The 20,765-nt window shown below is 42.9% G+C and overlaps 1 protein-coding gene across 1 annotated transcript in view; it reads left to right on the forward strand.

Moving 5' to 3' along the window:
• The window catches only part of LOC137321995 (beta/gamma crystallin domain-containing protein 1-like), a 213,302-nt gene that overhangs the window by 162,933 nt on the left and 29,604 nt on the right, over positions 1 to 20,765 (forward strand). Inside the window, exons 11-13 of the mRNA XM_067984965.1 lie at positions 1,609 to 1,757; positions 6,143 to 6,269; positions 7,957 to 8,102. Of these exons, the coding sequence (XP_067841066.1) occupies positions 1,609 to 1,757; positions 6,143 to 6,269; positions 7,957 to 8,102 (422 nt within the window). The remainder of the gene's footprint in view (positions 1 to 1,608; positions 1,758 to 6,142; positions 6,270 to 7,956; positions 8,103 to 20,765) is intronic.

Consider the following 20,765-nt stretch of genomic DNA (forward strand, 5'->3'; position numbering starts at 1 on the left):
CCTTTTTTACCTATATCGTTGGTGCCTATGTGCACCACGACAGCTGGCTGTTCGCCCTCCCCCTCCAAAATGTTCTGTAGCCGCTCCGAGACATCCTTGATCCTTGCACCAGGGAGGCAACACACCATCCTGGAGTCTCGGTTGCGGCCGCAGAAACGCCTGTCTATTCCCCTTACAATTGAGTCCCCTATCACTATAGCTCTGCCACTCTTTTTCCTCCCAGCCTGTGCAGCAGAGCTACCCGTGGTGCCAGGAAGTTGGCTGCTGCTGCCTTCCCCTGATAAGTCATCCCCCCCAACAGCATCCAAAGTGGCATATCTGTTTGAGAGGGGGATGGACACAGGGGACCCCTGCACTACCTGCCTGCATCTCTTACTCTTCCTGGTGGTCACCCATTCACTTCCTGCCTGTATACCCTTTACCTGCGGTGTGACCAACTCGCTAAACGTGCTATCCACGAGTTTCTCTGCATCGCGGATGCTCCACAGTGAGTCCACCCGCAGCTCCAGCTCCGAGATACGATCGGTCAGTAGCTGCAGGTGGACACACTTCCCGCACACATGGTCGGCAGGGACACTGGTAGTGTCCATGACTTCCCACATCTTGCAGGAGGAGCATATCACGGGTGCGAGGTCTGCTGCCATGACTTGCCTTAGCTGAGTTACCCCTTTTAAATTACGTTGAAATTAGAAAATGTTAACTATACTAGGGACCTAGGTTCACTAAAAAAAACACTATCTGCTATAAAACCTGCAGATCTTCCCTTTCTTATTACTTTACTTACAGTAAAATGGTAGAAATACTCACCTGAACCTACTCACCAATCAGCTGCCTCCCCTGTGCCGCGTCACTTTCTGACTGGTGACGTCACCCCGAACTGCCGCTGGTCTCAGAGTCTCGCTCTCAGAGTAAGCTCTGGTCTCACTCTCTCCGCGCTGTTTATATCCCCGCTCTGGTCTCGCTCTCTCCCGCCGCTCACCGCTCTCAGGTCCACTACCGCTCTGCAAGAAAAGCAAGGCAAAGCAGCACCTCCTTCCCCCACTTCACCTAACTCCCACACGTATGCCTGGTGTGTTCTATTGCTAGGAACAGGTAAATGCCCCCTCTGCATCTATCAGCTCAATATTTTTGTTTTTCAAAAGCACTTTTTTAAGAAAAACACTTGTTGAAGGAGCTCTTAGCTGTTTACGAGTGCAGACTTGGGATCACTTGCATGCTATAGAACTGTGAAATATCAGCGTGGTGGGCCATGAAAGTTAGTGAACTGATGTGTCTGTGTTGTGTTGTAGATTGTGGTTATCTGAATTGATTGCAAAACAGTAATTGAGGTTCAAGTAATAAACCATGTAAGTGAAGATGGACCTAATAGTCATCTGAAGCTCAAAGTTAGATAAAGTGAAATTGAACACTTTACAGAGTGGCTCCTGTTCAGTTTTTGGCTGCCGCTAATGTTCTGGGAATTGATGTGTGATGTGATGTGATGGTAACATTATTGTTGTTTGCTGATATTGTGCTTCTATGCTCAGGAAATACATGTTAAGATGTAACGATGAATGTTTTTCTTCAATCCCCCATTCAAATACTTGCCATTGTTAACTTACAATACAGATTATTGTGTATGAAAAGCCTTTCTTTGAAGGCAAACAGCTGGAACTCAAAACAGATGTATTCAGCTTCGTTGGAGGAGATGAAGAATCAGCTTTGTGCCACACTTATCCATTTGCAATTATTGGCTCGATGAAAGTTTTAGGAGGATTGTAAGTTATATTTACCCACTGACAAATATTAATTTTAATGTTTTTATCGTGACTTGCAAATTGCTGTTGTTTGGAACAACTTGTATTTACTTTGTATCTAGCAGAGCTAGTTAAACAATAATTATGGAAATTTTTGCATCTAATCATTATCCATAATTTGGTACAATCTTTGCACCAGGTGCATCGTTTCATTCATGAATAAAGAAGTAAGAGTGCTAAATTTCCCAATAGCCTCCTCTTTGTTAGCCTAGCCTTATCTGCCAATTAGAAGAGGATTTGAAATGCAGTGGAATCTGCTGATTTTTTCATCGATGGTTTGGAGTGAGTAATACGGCTGTAGTCTGATCATGGAGTTGAGAAGAAAATGAAGTTCCACTGGTTTATGGCCATCATCTGGGACATAGGATTAATTTACATCCACTGACACTGTCTTATTTTTTTTAAAAAAACAACTGCTGTAACAAAATGAGAGAGTTCCTATGATAATTAAAAGTGATGCTGACATTACACCAAAGACTGAGAATACTGTCATGTGACTTATGAGGCTTTAATGGAATTACTTAGCAGTTAGAGCAAATTAAGGCTCTTGAGACTATTGTGGACATGCCAAATTTCTGAAGAATGAGCTGTTGTTGACTATAGAGGTCGGATGATTTACATTCAATGCTATCGTCAATGTTACAAGAAAAGCTTGTCTGCGATCGAAGGTACTCTATGAAGGTAAAAGAGCTTTAAATTATCCCACACCATATATCAAGCATGGCAGCTCGATGGGTCCCTCAGGACAGTTTGAAGTCACATCCTTGTTGTTTACAATGAAGCCGCTCCTGGATGTTCCCCATAATTCACAACACCAGAGTGGTATCAGGAAATACTTCACATAAAGAGTGATTTATGTGTGGAAGAAACTTTCAGATAGAGTAGTAGAGGCAAGAACTCTGGAAAAATTTAAGAAACCATTAGATGCTACAGTGGGAGGGAGAACATTACGATCTCTCCGGATGGCTGAATTAAGATGGGTCAAATGGCCTTCCTAATCCGTAATTACCTTGTACTCTTGTGTGTGTGTTGCAAGGTAAGGTTATATTTTCCACATCAGTTGCATTTCTCATTGTTTTTTATTATTATGCCCCGTTTGCCTCCAGGGAATTAACTTGTCATTGTGCTTTGATGTAGCACTCCACAAACCTGAAATTCAAACTGAATAATGCTGTTACTTAAATTATGTGTAAACTCCCTTACTTACGAGTCATTCTCTCATGGTACTTCCACAGCTGAAAACAGGGAATTTTTTTAAATAATTGTCATAGAGCAAACTTTAATTGCATTTTTAAATTGGCAAATCCAGAAAATTGTAGATAAACTGAGGTCATTCAGGGGGCAGTTAACTGCTTACATATATTTCAAGCTCAAGGTCTAGGTTGATTTTTTTTTTAGACCTTTCTGTTGCCCCGGTGATGCTCACAGTAAATTGGTGCAAATGGCCTCGCTCTTACCTCTGGTTGTCATCTGTGTTGCCGGTTCTCTCAGTGTGTTTCCTCTTCTGCTTGTTTCTCTTTTTCTTTTTTGCTTCTCTTTTTCACTTCTCTGTCATCTTTTTCTCCTCTTTTTCTCACTTTTCCTATCAGGTGGGGAGAGAGCCTCCAAGAGCTGTAGGTCACATTTTTCACTGGCAAGGCAGGGGAGCTGCAGACTGCCGCAGGTTGTATTATTGGCACGCAAGAGTGCTGGTCAGGCAGGGAGGGAGGGAAACTACAGATGACCACAGACACACTGAACAAAGGAAGGATCCTGCCAGAGCCAGAGACTATGAGGTATCCAGGGTTGGAGAAGATAGACAGGCCTGGAGGGAAAGTGGGTGGAAGAGAAGAGGCTTGAGATTTTAAATAAAGTAAAATAGATAAAGTGAAGTAGAGTTAAACTTAAATAAACTGGAGCCCTGTGAGACTTTAAATAAACATAAATTTAAAAAGAAGTAAATTTAAATAAACTTAAGGTTAAAAACTTAAATATATGTGCAACGCGACCTAGACAGTGAGCTGGAAGATGCAACTTTGAGGACGAGCAGTGCCACCCAGCATTAGGAGAACTGAAAGATAAGTATAATGGTAAGTTTACATAGTAATAGCCACATGTTACCTCAGGCATGGTGACATCAAGGCGTGACAAAATCGTGACAAGAAGAAAGTGTTCATGCTAAACGCAAGACTTTTTTTATTCGTTCATGGGATGTGGGCGTCGCTGGCGAGGCCGGCATTTATTGCCCATCCCTAATTGTCCTTTAATATATTAAACATTGACTTTGCTTCAGTATTTACCAGGGAGACTAATATGGTGGGCATGACATTAGAAGAAGAGATCAAAAAAGATGTAAAGACACTTAAGATAGAAAGGGGGAGATAATTGATAAACTAATCAAACTTAGGATAAAACCCCAGGTCCAGATGAATTGCATCCATGCATATTAAAAGAAGTTAGGGATAGATAGCAGAGACACTATTACATAAATATATACATAAAAATTCACTAGAAAAGGGAATAGTGCCAGAGGACTGGTGGACAGCTAATGTGATTCCTATATTTAAAAAGGGAGATAGAACAAGTCCAGGGAACTATAGACCAATTAGCTTAACGTCGACGGTAGGAAAGATAATAAATCCTTACTCAAAGTTGCAATAGAAAAATATCTAGAAACCGAAAATATAATAAAGAATAGTCAGCACAGATTTCAAAAGGGAAGATCATGCTTGACCAGCCTTATTGAGTTCTTTGAAGAAGTAACAGAAAGTAAACAAGGGTAATGTAGTAGATGTAATATATTTGGATTTTCAAAAAGCCTTCGATAAGGTACCGCATAGTAGACTCATGACTAAGCTCAAAGCATGTGGAGTCAGGAGACAGGTAGCAGAATGGATAGCAAGCTGGCTACAAAACAGAGAATAGAGAGTAGGGGTTAAAGGTAGTTACACAGACTGGCAAAAGGTGGGAAGTGGTGTTCCACAAGGATCGGTGCTGGGACCGCTATTGTTCACCGTTTATATAAACGATTTGGACTCTGGAATCGGAAGTACAATTTCAAAATTTGTGGATGACACCAGATTGGGGTACTGAGGACTGTGACAAAATACGGGAAAACATTAATAAACTTGCAGAATGGATGTGTAATTGGCAAATGAATTTCAATATAGGTAAGTGTGAGGTGGTACATTTTGGTAGGAAGAATAAGGAGGCCACATACTCCTTGGAAAATAAGAGTCTAAAAGGGGTAGAGGTGCAGAGGGATTTAGGGATACAGATACACAAATCACTAAAAGTAGCGATGCAGGTTAACCAGACCATTTTTTAAAAAAAAGCAAACCAAGCATTGGGGTTCATTTCTAGAAGGAAAGAATTGAAAAGCAGAAAAGTTATGCTAAACTTGTACTGAACCTTGGTTAAACCACACTTGGAGTACTGCGGACAGTTCTGATCTCCACACTATAAAAAGGATATAGAGGCACTGGAGAAGGTACAAAAAAGATTTACTAGGATGATACCAGAAATGAGAGGTTATACCTATCAGGAAAGATTGAATATGCTGGGGCTCTTTTCTCTAGAGAAGAGAGGACTGAGGGATGACCTGATAGAGGTCTTTAAGATTATGAAAGGGTTTGATAGGGTAGACGCAGAGAAGATGTTTCCATTTACGGGGGAGGCCAGAACTAGGAGCCATAAATATAAGATAGTCACTAACAAATCTAATAGGGAATTCAGGAGAAATGTATTTACCCAGAGAGTGGTAAGAATGTGGAACTCGCAACCAGAAGGAGTAGTTAAGGCAACTAGCATAGATGCATTTAAGGGGAAGCTAGAGAAACACATGCGGGAGAAGGGAACAGAAGGATATGTTGAAAGGGTTAGATGAAGTAGGGAGGGAGGAGGCTCATGTGGAGCATAAACACTGGCATGGACCTGTTGGGCAGATTGGCCTGTTTCTGTGCTGTACATTCTGTGTAATTCTTTGTAATATATATTTTGCATTTGTAACAAAGTGTGACATATGCATGCAAGATGTAAGATTTTTTTTGTATATGTGATCCAATCTAAATGTATAGATACATAGATCTGAACACACTTAGAGCAAATAATATATGCACATATTTGCTTATACTCAATTTGACAGTCAAACCTCCTTTCTTCATGCTTTATTGTTCCTCTTCTAATTGGCACACATTCCTTTTTCATATGGAATCATTTTGTAGTATGTTTTACAAAAATTTTAATTTTAATTTTTAAGCCCAGCGTTTTAGCAAGTATTTACTTTATAATCAGTTTTCTGCATTAGCTGAACACAGTTAACTAATAAGCTATTCAGTTCAAGAATTGTTTTTTTTTATTTCTCCTAGTTGGGTCGGTTATGAGAAGCTAGGGTTTCAAGGCCATCAGTATGCGCTAGAAGAAGGAGAGTACCAAACATGGAATGACTGGGGAGGCTACAATGAACATCTTCAATCTTTGCGGTTTATCCAAGTTGTAAGTGGTTTTGTTTTAAGCTTAGTGCAAATGTATAATTGCTATTGAACAATTTTTATATCACTAAGTAAAATATATTTGCATTCCTAACCCCCAGCCCTCTTTCTCTTTCCCCCCTCTCCCCGCCCTGCTCTCTCCACCACCCCCACACAAAAAAACATTTTCAGATGATGAATTGTGCAGGCTTCTGGTTCCAGTAGAAGTCCCTGGGTAATGGGCAGGAATGGAACCTTCACTGGCTTTTCTTCCCCCGCCTTCCTTGCTAAGACGAGGGTATAGAGGGTATAATTTCAAAAGTTTGCAGATGACATGAAACTCGGAAATGTAGTAAACAATGAGGAGGATAGTAACAGACTTCAGGAGGACATAGACAGAATAGTGAAATGGACAGACACATGGAAGATGAAATTTAACGCAGAGAAGTGTGAAATAATACATTGTGGTAGGAAGAATGAGGAGAGGCAATATAAACTAAATGGTACAATTTTAATGAGGATGAAGGAACAAAGAGACCTGGGGTTGTACGTACACAATTCTTTGAAGTTGAGAAGGCTGTTAAAAAAGCTTATGGGATCCTGGCTTTATTAATAGAGGCAGCTATGCTAAACCTTCTTAAAACACTGGTTAGGCTGCAGCTGGAGTATTGTGTTCACTTTTGGGCACCGCGCATTAGAAAGGATGTCAAGGCCTTAGGGAGCGTGCAGAAGAGATTTACTAGAATGGTACCAGGGATGAGGGACTTCAGTTATATGGAGAGACTGGAGAAGCTGGGGCTGTTCTTCTTAGAACAGAGAAGGTTAAGGGGAGATTTGATAGAGGTGTTCAAAATCATGTAGGGTTTTGATAGAGCAAATGAGGAGAAACTGTTTCTAGTGGCAGAAGGGTCGGTAACCAAAGGACATAGATTTAAGATGATCAGCAAAAGAGCCAGAGGCAACATGAGGAAACATTTTTTTACGCAGCGAGTGGTAATGATCTGGAATGCACTGCCTGAAAGCGTGTTGGAAGCAGATTCAATAGCAACTTTCAAAAGGGAATTGGATAAATACTTGAAGGGAAAATAATTGAAGGCTGTGGAGCAAGAGCAGGAGAATGAGACTAATTGGATAGCTCTTTCAAAGAGCCAGAGGCTGACTGGCCTCCCCCACGTGCTGTACCTACTATGATATGCCAAGGCCAATTGCAGAGGAGGACTCCCCTCCCACTGCCATCCTGGCTAAGGTCAGCAAACTCAGCACTACCCAAGGATCAAATGTGAAACTGACCTAAACTGTGACAGTTCCACAGTACACAATGCATTTACACACTAAGCCAAGAGGTCCAGCATAAATGGCAACAACTCTTGTGGTGTTGCTCTGGCAATAGTCATGAGTAGGACTGATTGCTCAGTTGTATATCTGATGTTAGTAGAGGATGACCATTAGCATGGAGCAAATAATTCCTGTCAGATCCACTAATGTACTGGTTTTTTTACTCTACAATCCACCAAAGAGGGTTTTGCGCGCACACATTTTAAAAAAAATCTAGTGGTAGTTGAATTTTGTGGATCTCTTTGCAAAGACCAGAAAAAGTAAGTTTATTTTTCTTTTTTAATTTCTTACTTGAGTTTTATCTTTTATATAATATGGAATGATTTCCTTTCTGAAGGAAACTATACATATAATTTTTGTACTTTTTTAATACACAGAACTTCTCAACTCCAGTCATGATAATGTACAGGGAAACAAACTTTTGTGAGAAAAGTGGAAATGTTGAAGTACTAGGGCTTGTCCCAAACTTGGAAGACATTGATTATGGCTTGAGGACGAAGTCTATAAATGTGCTCAGTGGAACGTAAGTCCATTTTAAATAAATTTAAAATAATAGTTGAAAGTTCAACTGTTTTTCTGCAAAAAAAATTAAGCTGCTTAAAGATCTCTGCCACTTTAGCTCAGTAACTTCACTGCAGTGAGGTTTTAAGCAAGTTAGAATTATTGGCCTATCTATAATCCTGTACTCCCAGCGGGGAGCCATACTCACAGGGAAGCCCTATCCGACCCTACTCAAATAACTCTTTTGCCTACCAACAAACAATAGAATCATGGAAACTTCAGCACAGAAGGAAGCAATTTGGCCTATTGTTCCTAAGTTCAGTTTAAAGAAGAAAGATTTGCATTTATACCTTTCACGACCTCAGGACGTCCCAAAGCACTTTGCAACTAATGAAGTTCTTTTGAAATGCAGTCACTGTTGTAATGTAGAAAACGCAGCAGCCAATTTATGCACAGCAAGGTCCCACAAACAGGAATGTGATAATGTCCATATAATCTGTTTCTTTAGTGATGTTGGTTGAGGAATAAATATTGGCCAGAAAACCGGGAAGAACTCCCCTGCTCTTTTTTGAAGGAGTGCCATGGATCTTTTACATCCACCTGAGAGAGCAGACAGGGCCTCAGTTTAACGTCTCATCCAAAAGACAGCACATCTGACAGTGCAGCGCTCCCTCAGTACTGCGCTGGAGTGTCAGCCTACATTTTGTGCTCAAGTCTCTGGATGGGGCTTGACTCAGTAGCGAGAGTGCTGCCCACTGAGCCACGGCTGACATCAATTTAAAAGCAAAGAATTAGATCATTTCCTCACTTATTGTCTATTGGAAAATATGTGTATATACAGTGAAGTTTACCAAAGTAGTGATACCACTAGAGTTCGCTGCTTGACTTGGAGGCATGAGTTTGAATTCCTGGATGAGTTTTACTGACAACAGAACACAAGTATGGATGAAAGGGAAAATTGGCTGGAGAAGGATGAGCATTGGAGCACCTTTGTGCAGTGCCTTATCGTTGGTAGGACAGGGGCCTGATCCCACACTCCAGAGTTCCTGATCTTTGCCAAGGTGCTGTGGGGGAGATGCTGAGCTTAGACCAGATATCTTTCCACGAATTAGAGCTGCTGTTGTGGACCTCCTGGCTGTGAGTTGAGGGGCTTGGCATAGGAGCAGATAGCAGAGGTATAGTATCATAATGTAGCTGTAAGGGATATGAGGGGGAAGGGTTTCCTGATTAAATTATAGAGGTGTTCTTTTCAGGGTAGGAGAAGGAACTTAGTGCCCCTTAAAATAAGGGGTGATTTGTAGGGGAAAAGAGAGTCCACTTTAGAGTAATCATACCTGGACTGAGAATAGAGTGGGCTTGAGAAACCTTTCTTTCAGTTCTCACTTTATATTCTCATATTTGCTTAGAATTACTGCCTTGTTACGTTCTATAATGTTTAGTTTGGGATGAATTCTTGTGACCAATTGAACATTAAAATTCATAAATGCCTATTGCCATTTACAGGTATATAAAAATAATTCATGTGGAATTCAATCAGATTACTGTTTCAAAAAATAATGTGCATGTTCACAAAAGAAAAGTGCCATTGTTTCCAAGTTAGAAATGGTATCCAAGATTTTTCTAAAGACTATAAAAAAACAGCTTTAAGAAAAGATATTTTCTAGTTCCTGGACTCAGTAATTTGTGTTTTCTTTTTGTGACTTGGAAACATTTTGTAAGGTTATGAGGGCAGGAATGGGCAAATGCTGGTGTCAGCTCCACAACCTGGTACCTGCAAATTATGAAAAATAGACCAATGCTATATGTTTGGGCTTGGATTGTGGCAAAGAGTATAATCAACTCTCTTTCCACCCCCCCCCCCCCCCCACCCACCGGGAAAAAAAAAACTGTACAGATGTAGGCAAACTGTTCAAATCAGTCACAAAACGCATTTACACTTAAATTGTTTTTATTATTCTGATTATTGGAAACCAAGATGAAGGGCCAAGTCACATAGCCAGTACATCACCAGAGTTGGGAAGAATGAAAGAGATGAGATAAATCAGGTTACTGATTGGGTGACACCAAGGGGTCGATTTTGCAATGGTAGCGGGGGAGTGAAGGTGCACATGGCAAACCCGCACAAACAAAACTTACCGTTTCTGACGTGATCACATGGTGATTGCTGATGATTAATGTCCTCTCCGGGTTTCACACCCAGCAGCTAGCCTGATTGACAGGCTGGCTGCTGTCAGGAGCTGCAACATGAGGGGGAGGGAGAGAGCGAGACGTTATCCGACGCTGGAATGAAAGATCGGGGGGGTGGGGGGGAGAGGGGAAGATCGGGGGGGGGGGGGCGGTGGTGAAGAGGGGAACCTCCGGAGGACATCGAGGGGGTGAAGAGGGGAAGTTCCGGAGGACATCGGCGGGGGGCGGGGGTGAAAGATCGGAGAGGGAGACATCGGACACCGGAGCAGGGTGGAATGGTAGGTTGATTTTGTGTTTTAACTTCCTTCTATGGTTTTGTATTTAAATTATTTCATTTCTTTTTCCCTGATCCGACCCTTTAGGCCTGGTTACACCTAAATGAGGTACATTTGGCTCTTTAACTGTCACCGACGGGACTTCTGTTTTCGGGTCGCCCGTGCGCACACAGGCAGGTCCCTAGGAAACTCGGAAGTCGGTGGGTTGGAGACGGCTTCCAAACCCGAACGGGATTTCCGTGATTTTCGGAGCCCCCCCCGCCCCCAATGCACCTGCAATTTCCCCCTAAAATTGAGCCCCAAGTTTGGGCTTTAAAAGACTAAAGAAGCGTGATTAGATCTGTTCGATTTTGCAGAAAATAGGTTGATCAGTAGAGAAATATTTCTTATTAGAATAACTTTAAAGGGACTTCACTGCGCAAAACCAAGTTAAATTTTAGATTTTGAACATAATGAAATTGTAGACTCAGTTCAACTACAGTGCAGTATGCATCTATTAAAAAAAAGCCATCGAACACTTACCCAGTTGTTGACCCAGGTGAACTTTCTCACATTGCAAACTGAGGTAGATTATCCATCCACATCAGTATTGTCCAATATGTCAGCTACTAGCCACATGTAGCGAATTGCATTTCTGATTAGTAAATAAAAAATGAGTAATCGACACTGTCATTGGGCATGTGATCTCAATACTCATTCACACAGCATATGCATGTTTACTTTAACCTTTTTATGTGTTTCTTAGCCTGAAAAGGAAAGTGTGTGAGTGCTTTAATTCTGAATGGTGGTAGATGTTTGTTAAGTAAATATACACATGCGAAGTACATTTACCTGTATTGTGTGTGTATGTAAGGTGTTTCCTTCTAAAATTAGTGCAATGTGCTAATACACTGTCTCATAGCCATACCTGCAGCTAGTCAGCAATTTCTATTGGACAACTCTGATCAATGTCAGCCCCATCTGGCACCATGTTCCTAATTGTGTACATAGTATGATCTTACCTCAGACTGCATAAATCCAATTGTGTATCGTAAGATACAATGCCCTGTAATGTCCACATGTTTGTGAAGCAAGTGAACCATACATAACCACATTCCAGTTAACCAGGTGATTTATTTTCTTAATGTGAGAATATACTGTCTCCCACATGTGGGACAAAAAGTCAAGCAGGAGAGGAAATAGAGAGAATCTGTTTCTAATTGATATTATAAAACGCGGAATTCATCACTTATTACCAGTGTTTCAGTGCAAAAATTATTAGCCAGTGTACCTGGAGCTTTACTCTGCATCTGGCCTGTGCTATATTTGATCTAGGAATTCCTGATGCTAACAAATACTGTTTTATTCATCAGGTGGACATTCCCTCAGGTTTTTGTTTTATTCGTTCATGGGATGTGGGCGTCGTTGGCGAGGCCAGCATTTATTGCCCATCCCTAATTGCCCTTGAGAAGCCGGTGGTGAGCCGCCTTCTTGAACCGCTGCAGTCCGTATGGTGAAGGTTCTCCCATAGTGCTGTTAGGAAGGGAGTTCCAGGATTTTGACCCAGCGACGATGAAGGAACGGCAATATATTTCCAAGTCGGGATGGTGTGTGACTTGGAGGGGAACGTGCAGGTGGTATTGTACCCATGTGCCTGCTGCTCTTGTCTTTCTAGGTGGTAGAGGTCGCGGGTTTGAGAGGTGCTTTCAAAGAAGCCTTGGCGAGTTGTTGCAGTGCATCCTGTGGATGGTACACACTGCAACCACTGTGCGCCGGTTGTGAGGAGAGTGAATGTTTAGGGTGGTGGATGGGGTGCCAATCAAGTGGGCTGCTTTGTCCTAGATGGTGTTGAGTTTCTTGAGTGTTGTTGGAGCTGCACTCATCCAGGCAAGTGGAGAGTATTCCATCACACTCCTGACTTGTGCCTTGTAGATCGTGGAAAGGCTTTGGGGAGTCAGGAGGTGAGCCATTCGCCACAGAATACCCAGCCTTTGACCTGCTCTTGTAGCCACTATATTTATATGGCTGGTCCAGTTAAGTTTCTGGTCAATGGTGACCCCCAGGATGTTGATGGTGAGGGATTCGGCAATGGTAATGCCGTTGAATTTCAAGGGGAAGCGGTTAGACTCTCTCTTGTTGGAGATGGTCATTGCCTGGCACTTGTCTGGCGCGAATGTTACTCGCCACTTATGAACCCAAGCCTGGATGTTGTCCAGGTCTTGCTGCATGCGGGCTCGGACTGCTTCATTATCTGAGGGGTTGCGAATGGAACTGAACAATGTGCAATCATCAGCGAACATCCCCATTTCTGACCTTATGATGGAGGGAAGGTCATTGATGAAGCAGCTGAAGATGGTTGGGCCTAGGACACTGCCCTGAGGAACTCCTGCAGCAATGTCCTGGGGCTGAGATGATTGGCCTCCAACAACCACTACCATCTTCCTTTGTGCTAGGTATGACTCCAGCCACTGGAGAGTTTTCGCCCTGATTCCCATTGACTTCAATTTTACTCGGGCTCCTTGGTGCCACACTCGATCAAATGTTGCCTTGATGTCAAGGGCAGTCACTCTCCCCTCACCTCTGGAATTCAGCTCTTTTGTCCATGTTTGGACCAAGGCTGTAATGAGGTCTGGAGCCGAGTGGTCCTGGCGGAACCCAAACTGAGCATCGGTGAGCAGGTTATTGGTGAGTAAGTGCCGCTTGATAGCACTGTCGACGACACCTTCCATCACTTTGCTGATGATTGAGAGTAGACTGATGGGGCGGTAATTGGCCGGATTGGATTTGTCCTGCTTTTTGTGGACAGGACATACCTGGGCAATTTTCCACATTGTCGGGCAGATGCCAGTGTTGTTGCTGTACTGGAACAGCTTGGCTAGAGGCGTAGCTAGTTCTGGAGCACAAGTCTTCAGCACTACAGCTGGGATGTTGTCGGGACCCATAGCCTTTGCTGTATCCAGTGCACTCAGCCATTTCATGTTATCACGTGGAGTGAATCGAATTAGCTGAAGACTGGCTTGAAATTCAACGGCATTACCATTGCCGAATCCCTCACCATCAACATCCTGGGGGTCACCATTGACCAGAAACTTAACTGGACCAGCCATATAAATACAGTGGCTACAAGAGCATGTCAGAGGCTGGGTATTCTGTGGCGAATGGCTCACCTCCTGACTCCCCAAAGCCTTTCCACGATCTACAAGGCACAAGTCAGGAGTGTGATGGAATACTCTCCACTTGCCTGGATGAGTGCAGCTCCAACAACACTCAAGAAGCTCAACACCATCCAGGACAAAGCAGCCCGCTTGATTGGCACCCCATCCACCACCCTAAACATTCACTCTCCTCACAACCGGCGCACAGTGGTTGCAGTGTGTACCATCCACAGGATGCACTGCAACAACTCGCCAAGGCTTCTTTGAAAGCACCTCTCAAACCCGCGACCTCTACCACCTAGAAAGACAAAAGCAGCAGGCACATGGGTACAACACCACCTGCAAGTTCCCCTCCAAGTCACACACCATCCCAACTTGGAAATATATCGCCGTTCCTTCATCGTCGCTGGGTCAAAATCCTGGAACTCCCTTCCTAACAGCACTATGGGAGAACCGTCACCACACGGACTGCAGCGGTTCAAGAAGGCGGCTCACCACCGGCTTCTCAAGGGAGGAGGCCGCGATGGATCATCCACTCGGCACTTCTGGCTGAAGATGGTTGCAAATGCTTCAGCCTTGTCTTTTGCACTCACTTGCTGGACTCTGCCATCATTAAGGATGGGGATGTTTGCAGAGCCTCCTCCTTCCGTTACTTGTTTAATTGTCCATCACCATTCACGTTGGTTGTGGAGGGAGAAGAATTGACATTCTCTTTAAAGAAATATTGATGTTAACACGTGCGATTTAAAATACAATTGTTTTGGCCAGGCCACTCTTGCAGTATCTTGTTGTTTCATAAGAACATAAGAAATAGGAGCAGGAGTAGGCCAATCGGCCCCTCGAGCCTGCTCCGCCATTCAATAAGATCATGGCTGATCTGATCCTAACCTCAAATCTAAATTCATGTCCAATTTCCTGCCCGCTCCCCATAACCCCTAATTCAGTGCAATATGTCATCAATGGGCAGTAATCATTGGTTTTGTGCCTGTGCTGGAACCATATTCTAAGTTCCTGATCGCAGTTGGGACATCATAGGGGGAGAGTGGAAGGCTGCTGCTTAACCATAGAGTAATCGGAAGCTGAGTTAACCTGGGACATCTTGTGCATTTCCTAGTAGCAAGTCACAGTCATTCATCATCTTGGTTAGGAGTTGACTTTTGAAGTGCAGAATTAATTATTCTGACAGATCCTGGTAATTATACTCGTTTTGGGAATTGAGTGATATGGTGAATTGTCACAATGCCCGTTAATTTCTGAGAGTGGGTTTCAATCCTAGACTGTAAAGGTCCTATGTGAAATGGACTTGGATAATTTCAACTCAATTCCTCGTGGGCTTCAGTCCACAGCACAAAACCGACCACAAATCCAGAGGAGGAGAATCACCAGATTCCCTACTTGCCCAGACAGGATGCCTATTTCAGGCATCAAAGCTACTTCAACCTCACTGAAGAGACTATGTTTTGCCAAGGAAACCATTGATGAATTATGCCATCTTCTGGAACCAGAGCTGCAACCAAAGAGCAATACTGGCACCACGCTGCCAGTGAAAGTTACCACATGTAACAGCAGAAGGCTTGGCAATGATCAGTCAGTTTATAGTTGTCGGGTCACAGGCCCCTTGTCTCGACATGTTGGTGAATACATTAAAATCATCGCTGGCATACAGCAGCAACAGGAGAGACAGGCATTTTTTTGGAAGATGTGCCATTTTAGCATCTGTGTAACACTCCATGGTGTTTATCAAGGAAAAAAGGAAACCATTTGATGAGCATCCAAATGGTGAGCAACTATTATCAAACCATAATGCAGGTGAATGCTTGGTTTCCATGGAGTATCCATAATGCCCATATATAAAGAAATTTCTCCTAACCTCTTTCCACTCTGTCATAGTGACAATTTTAAATTGATAACCCCTCAGCACTAACACAGAAATAGGCCTTCCATATTCATTCTATCAAAACCTCTCATAATTTTAAAAATATCTATTAAATCTTTTAGTCTTTTCTGCTCCAGTGGAAATAGTGACAATATCTTAAGTCTCCCCTCATAAGTATAGTTTCTCGTTCCTGTTATCGAGCAGGCTCTTTCTGAGCCGAAGTGTGACTATTCACACACACTAGAGGCGATCTTAACTATCAGGCATGGGCCGGCCCCAGCCACCCGATCCCTCCGGCAAGAGGACCCGACCTCATTAACATGTCACCAGTGAGCTGCGCGGCACGGAGGCCAACCTGTCCGGCAGGAATGTATGTCCGAGGATTGGTGATTGCGAAATGGGGGAGCCCAAGGTGGCGGTGGTCCACGTTTTTTTTTGTGGAGCCCAATTTTCATAGATCATTGAGTCTCCTGCCTGATAAAGGTGGGCACATGGGCCACACAACGGAAGACCCAACTTAAAATGGCACCGCAGCAGGAACGGGGTAAATCAACCACCTCAATTTTAGCTCTGCTACTGCCCTGTTTCTACCGAGCGGAGGAAGGTAAAATTGCCCCTAACAGCCGTTATTGAAGCATTGCCCGGAGGTTGAACAGAAACCTGTGTTACTGTATTTATCTAACTTCATATGATGCAAACTCTCTCATGATCTACTAGACTTTGGAGAGTAGAAGAATAAACACTCAATGTGGTTAGGCCACAGACTATGGAATAGGTTTATTAAAAGTACCAGGTAAACAGTAGTTATAGACAATAGAGCAGCTTCACTATTTTTATGGAACTTTAACTCACACTGCCGCCTCAGGAACAAAAATAACAGAAGACATGGTTTTTTGGAAACTCTACTGATATTACTAAGGGTAGATGATCGTTCATACTATAGGACCCATGAACCTCCATGAGAATACCTCCATACAAGCTACCGTGCAGTGATACAAGACAGAACTTGAGCATGGGATCCCATTTGGAAAGATATGTTGAAGATGTTCTGCAGAGGTGTGTGTTGGGGCCGCTTTTATTTATTGTATACATTTATGATCTAGATTTAGAAGTTGAGGAAGAAATTTGCTGATGACACCAATGAGTAGAAATTGGCATGGGTTGTGCCTGTTTTTCGGGCATATAATGGATTCAAAGCATACCAGTTTAGCAATGGGATGGCCTCTGCCCAATTTGCACAGGCATTGGTCTCATTGCTTAATTTGTAGGGGCTATTTTTTAGGCATCCCAGATTATGCCTAAAATAGGCGTCAGGCCTCTTGAATATGTTAATGAGGGGCGTAGGATTCTTCAGTGGCTCCCGCAGCCGCCAACAAAAGGTAAGTGTTCATTTAAAATACCTTTCTGTTGGAGCCAGGAAGAGCAGGTGTGCTCCTCAGACTCCATAGTCCTGGCGATTCTCCACCCGCCTCCAGATGCTGCTCCAACCCTTCCTCCCGGAACTTCTCGGAGAGCTACTGCCGGCAAGGCTAGTGTCCCGTAATTCATTTTTCTCATGGGGTGAGCTGTCTTTGGTGCCGACAGCTGGCCCCGAATATCTAGATGAGGCCCGAGGCCCAATTTTGGACTAGCTTCAGGGCGTGCGCTGCTTGCGTAGCGCCATATCCCTGCCTGAAAACGGGCTCAGACTAATTTCTGCCCCTAAAATGGGGGATATGGAAATTATGACCTGCGTTGCACGAGGATATAGATAGGCTAGCAGGACGGACAGAAAGATATCAGATGCAATTCAATGTCGAAAAATGTGAAGTAATGCTTAAGTTACTTAAAAGAATACTAAAGGGTATGGGACTGAGCAGAAGAACGGAATTCAATTTATGTGAAGAGAAACGCTGGAGCAGGCTTGATGGGGAAAATGATCCGTTTCTGTGCTGCAACATTCCATGATTATGTAGGTTGACCGACAGAAAGACCATAAAGATGTTGATGTGGGCAGCTCATGCTGGTTCAGTAGGGAGTCTTGATCTGAGCTTGTGTTAAAGAACATTGTTGGGACAGCACAAAGGGAGTTTGAGTCATCCTGCAGCTATTTAGAATGATCCTGCTCTTCCCCCTTCTCTCTCCTCCCCCTTGTGTTATGTTTATGGTAGCAATGGCATCTGTCAATTAATCTCCCCTTTCAAAGTGTTACAAGGTGGGTCGGCATTTACAATAGGTGGGGTGGGCATTCTTTATAATTGATCTGGTGCCACAATATTTGCCAGCGGGAGAAAGAAAGTATTTAAGAAAGCGCCTTTAACACCGTCACAAACAATCCAAATAGTATGAAGTTTCCAATGTTGTTTTTACATGGTGTAAACCAACCTGGCAAGCAATTTAAAGTCTCTCCCTGTATACTTTGGAGAGATATTGTTAATTGCCAGAGATGGGTGCGGCAGAGAAGATGACAGGAACTGTTAAGAATAATTACTACTATTGATTTTGTTTTTAAATTCTTTAGGGAGGAAAAATACCAAAACAATATAAAAGTAAATTTAGCTAGTTGTGAATTGCTTTGGTCTGATGATGGCAATGTACTGCTCCAAATGATCTTACACATGTCTTTATGTGTAGTGGAGAAATATCTTTCCAGAGGATCAGTTTGTCATCAATAAATACCTGAAATTAGAGCCTTGGTTACTGTAGGAAGTACATCCATTTTAGGACTTGCCGTACAGCAATTTGATGTGGTCTTGTTGCACAGCTAATGGGTTATCGTCCCTGCATTTTAGAAAGGTTGCTTGGTTTCCTTTTAACGATTAGAAATGGGTATAGATGGACCAGCTTATTGAGATGGAAATTACTAAAAACAGAGTAACTTATTTGGAAAAGAAAATTTATTCGACCACTGAATGCTTCAAACACAAATTAATTGAATGCAGATTGATGCTTAGAGGCATCAGAAGGTAGTAATACATTTCACATGAATCACATGAACTAAGTCTCTGTGAAGTTTAAACAATAGAAAAACTAATCTGAATGCTGAATGCATTACAGTTTTAAATACTTTCTCAAATGTAGCTTATATAATTGATGGATCTCCGATGTTGTTTCACATTGAGTTGGAGGTTACTTTGCAGAGTCAGGGCTGATGGAGTAGCAGTGGCAGGGGTGGGGTGGAGCTGGTGTTGGAGGCTGGAGGCTGGGAAGATTTTAGGGGTGAGGAGTTGGGAGGGAGGATTGAAATGTATGCATTTATCTCTAGGCTCCATGGAAGGTCTAGAAGTGTAAATGTAACTTGCAGAATGTTTTTCATCATGGCAGTCAATGGGTGATTGAGATGCGAAGATAATGGATCGCTTCATTGGAAATACATAAATTAACATAGAGGTAATTGATAATGGGAACAAGCTTGCACTCCTACTGAAGTGAGGCTGCAGCCACCAGGAGGAGTTGCTGAGAGAATGTGAGACAGAGAAGCAGGAGTGGGCTAGTACACTCTTATCATTACATACAATCCTGCACCAAGTCCTGCTCACCTATTACCCCAGTCTTCAGTGACCTATATTGGTTCCCAATCCCCCAATGCCTCCCTATCTCTGTAACCTCCTCCAGCCCTATGACACCCAACCCTGCCAGAATTCCCCTCTGACACTGGCCTTGTGCATTGCCCTCCTTTCGTCCCCTCACTGGCAGCTGTATCTTCAGCCATCCAGGCCCCATGCTCTGGAATTACACCCCCCAAAACCCCTCTGCTTCTTCACCTCCCTCTCCACCTTTAGGACCCATTTTCCACTGCGAAGCACCTTGAGACATTTTTCTACATTAATGGTGCTATATAAATGCAAGTTGTTATTGTTGAAGGATTAATGCAATAGTTACTGTAAGAATATTAATAAAGAATTTGTAGTTCATTGTGGCATTCTATAGCTAGCACTTTTTGCAGAGAGATTGGGGGTAATTTTCACTTTGGCCACGGGGCAGATAACTGGCAGTTGTGGATCAGACACTCGTCGTATATCCTGACCAATTTTCCTTTCCAGTGTCAGTTTTCCGCCCGTACCCCAAAGTGAAAATTGTTCTCTTGTGTTTTAATTGTAGCTTGTGTTACATTTGATTATAACTTGTGCCTGATACTGGGATTATTCATTGAGTTGATTTGCTGCCAAGTAGCACTTGTGTTAATAATATACAGTGAGAAAATGTTGAATCAGTTTGCAAGCTTTAGAATAATGTTTGCACCACATTCCCCAGGCTTATGGGGCAACACAAGGCAATAAGTCATAGGAAATTCGATTTTTGTGTTCAGCCCCTCAAAACTGGAAGTATGTTTTGTCCATATTTGTAATAAGTGGATAAATTATCAGACTGTGTCTGTGAACTTGAATCTATTTTCATGCAAGTATTCACAGGTGAAAGGATGAGAAATATATGAAGATGCCCTCCTAACACAGAATTTGTGAAATTATACCCATGTTTCACACCACTGGGGATAAAAATAGCGATACGCTCATGAAAACACCATCTCTGCCATGTGATGCTTCGACCTGTATCAGCAGCCAGTATAACAAAATGGTGATAATCTGGTCCTGAAAGACGATTTGGATAATGAACTGATTTGGATGGGGCTGAATGATTTTTCCTTGTTCTATATTCTACAGGTGCTAAATTGGGCCGTGTAGCACCCGTTGTTTTGGCGCTACGCTGCCTCCCGGAGATCCAAAATGTCGCCTTGGATGTGCACACACGCTTCTAGTGTGAGGTACGCCGGACGCAGTCTTGGTAAAGGGTTTGGCGCATGCGCAAATAACGAACGCCGGCATCATGTAAAGTAGGGAGAAAATGTGTTGGATCAGTGTGCAACGCTGATTTAAAGTGATACACACCATTTTGGCACTGAACGCTCCACTCAACGCACTGTCTTAACCGTGACCATCTAAACATGTCTTAGAGTGCCTGGAGGACCCCTCACCACCGCTATTTAAAGGGATCATGCAGGATTTATGGGTTAGTTGCTGGATTATTGCTTCTGGCTGCTGATGCATTTGTAACTGTTTTTGGAGGTCTCCTATACTTCAATACTAGGACAAAGAATCATAGCCTAACATTTAGAGCCAGGACGTGCAGGAGTGAAGTTAGGAAACGCTTCTAAATGCAAAAGGGTGGGAGAAGTTTGGAACGCTGTTCTGTAAAAGGCAGGTGATGCTAGCTCAATTGTGAATTTTAAATCTGAG

This window comes from Heptranchias perlo, chromosome 5, assembly GCF_035084215.1.
Source record: "Heptranchias perlo isolate sHepPer1 chromosome 5, sHepPer1.hap1, whole genome shotgun sequence".
NCBI classification, from domain to species: Eukaryota; Metazoa; Chordata; class Chondrichthyes; order Hexanchiformes; family Hexanchidae; genus Heptranchias; species Heptranchias perlo.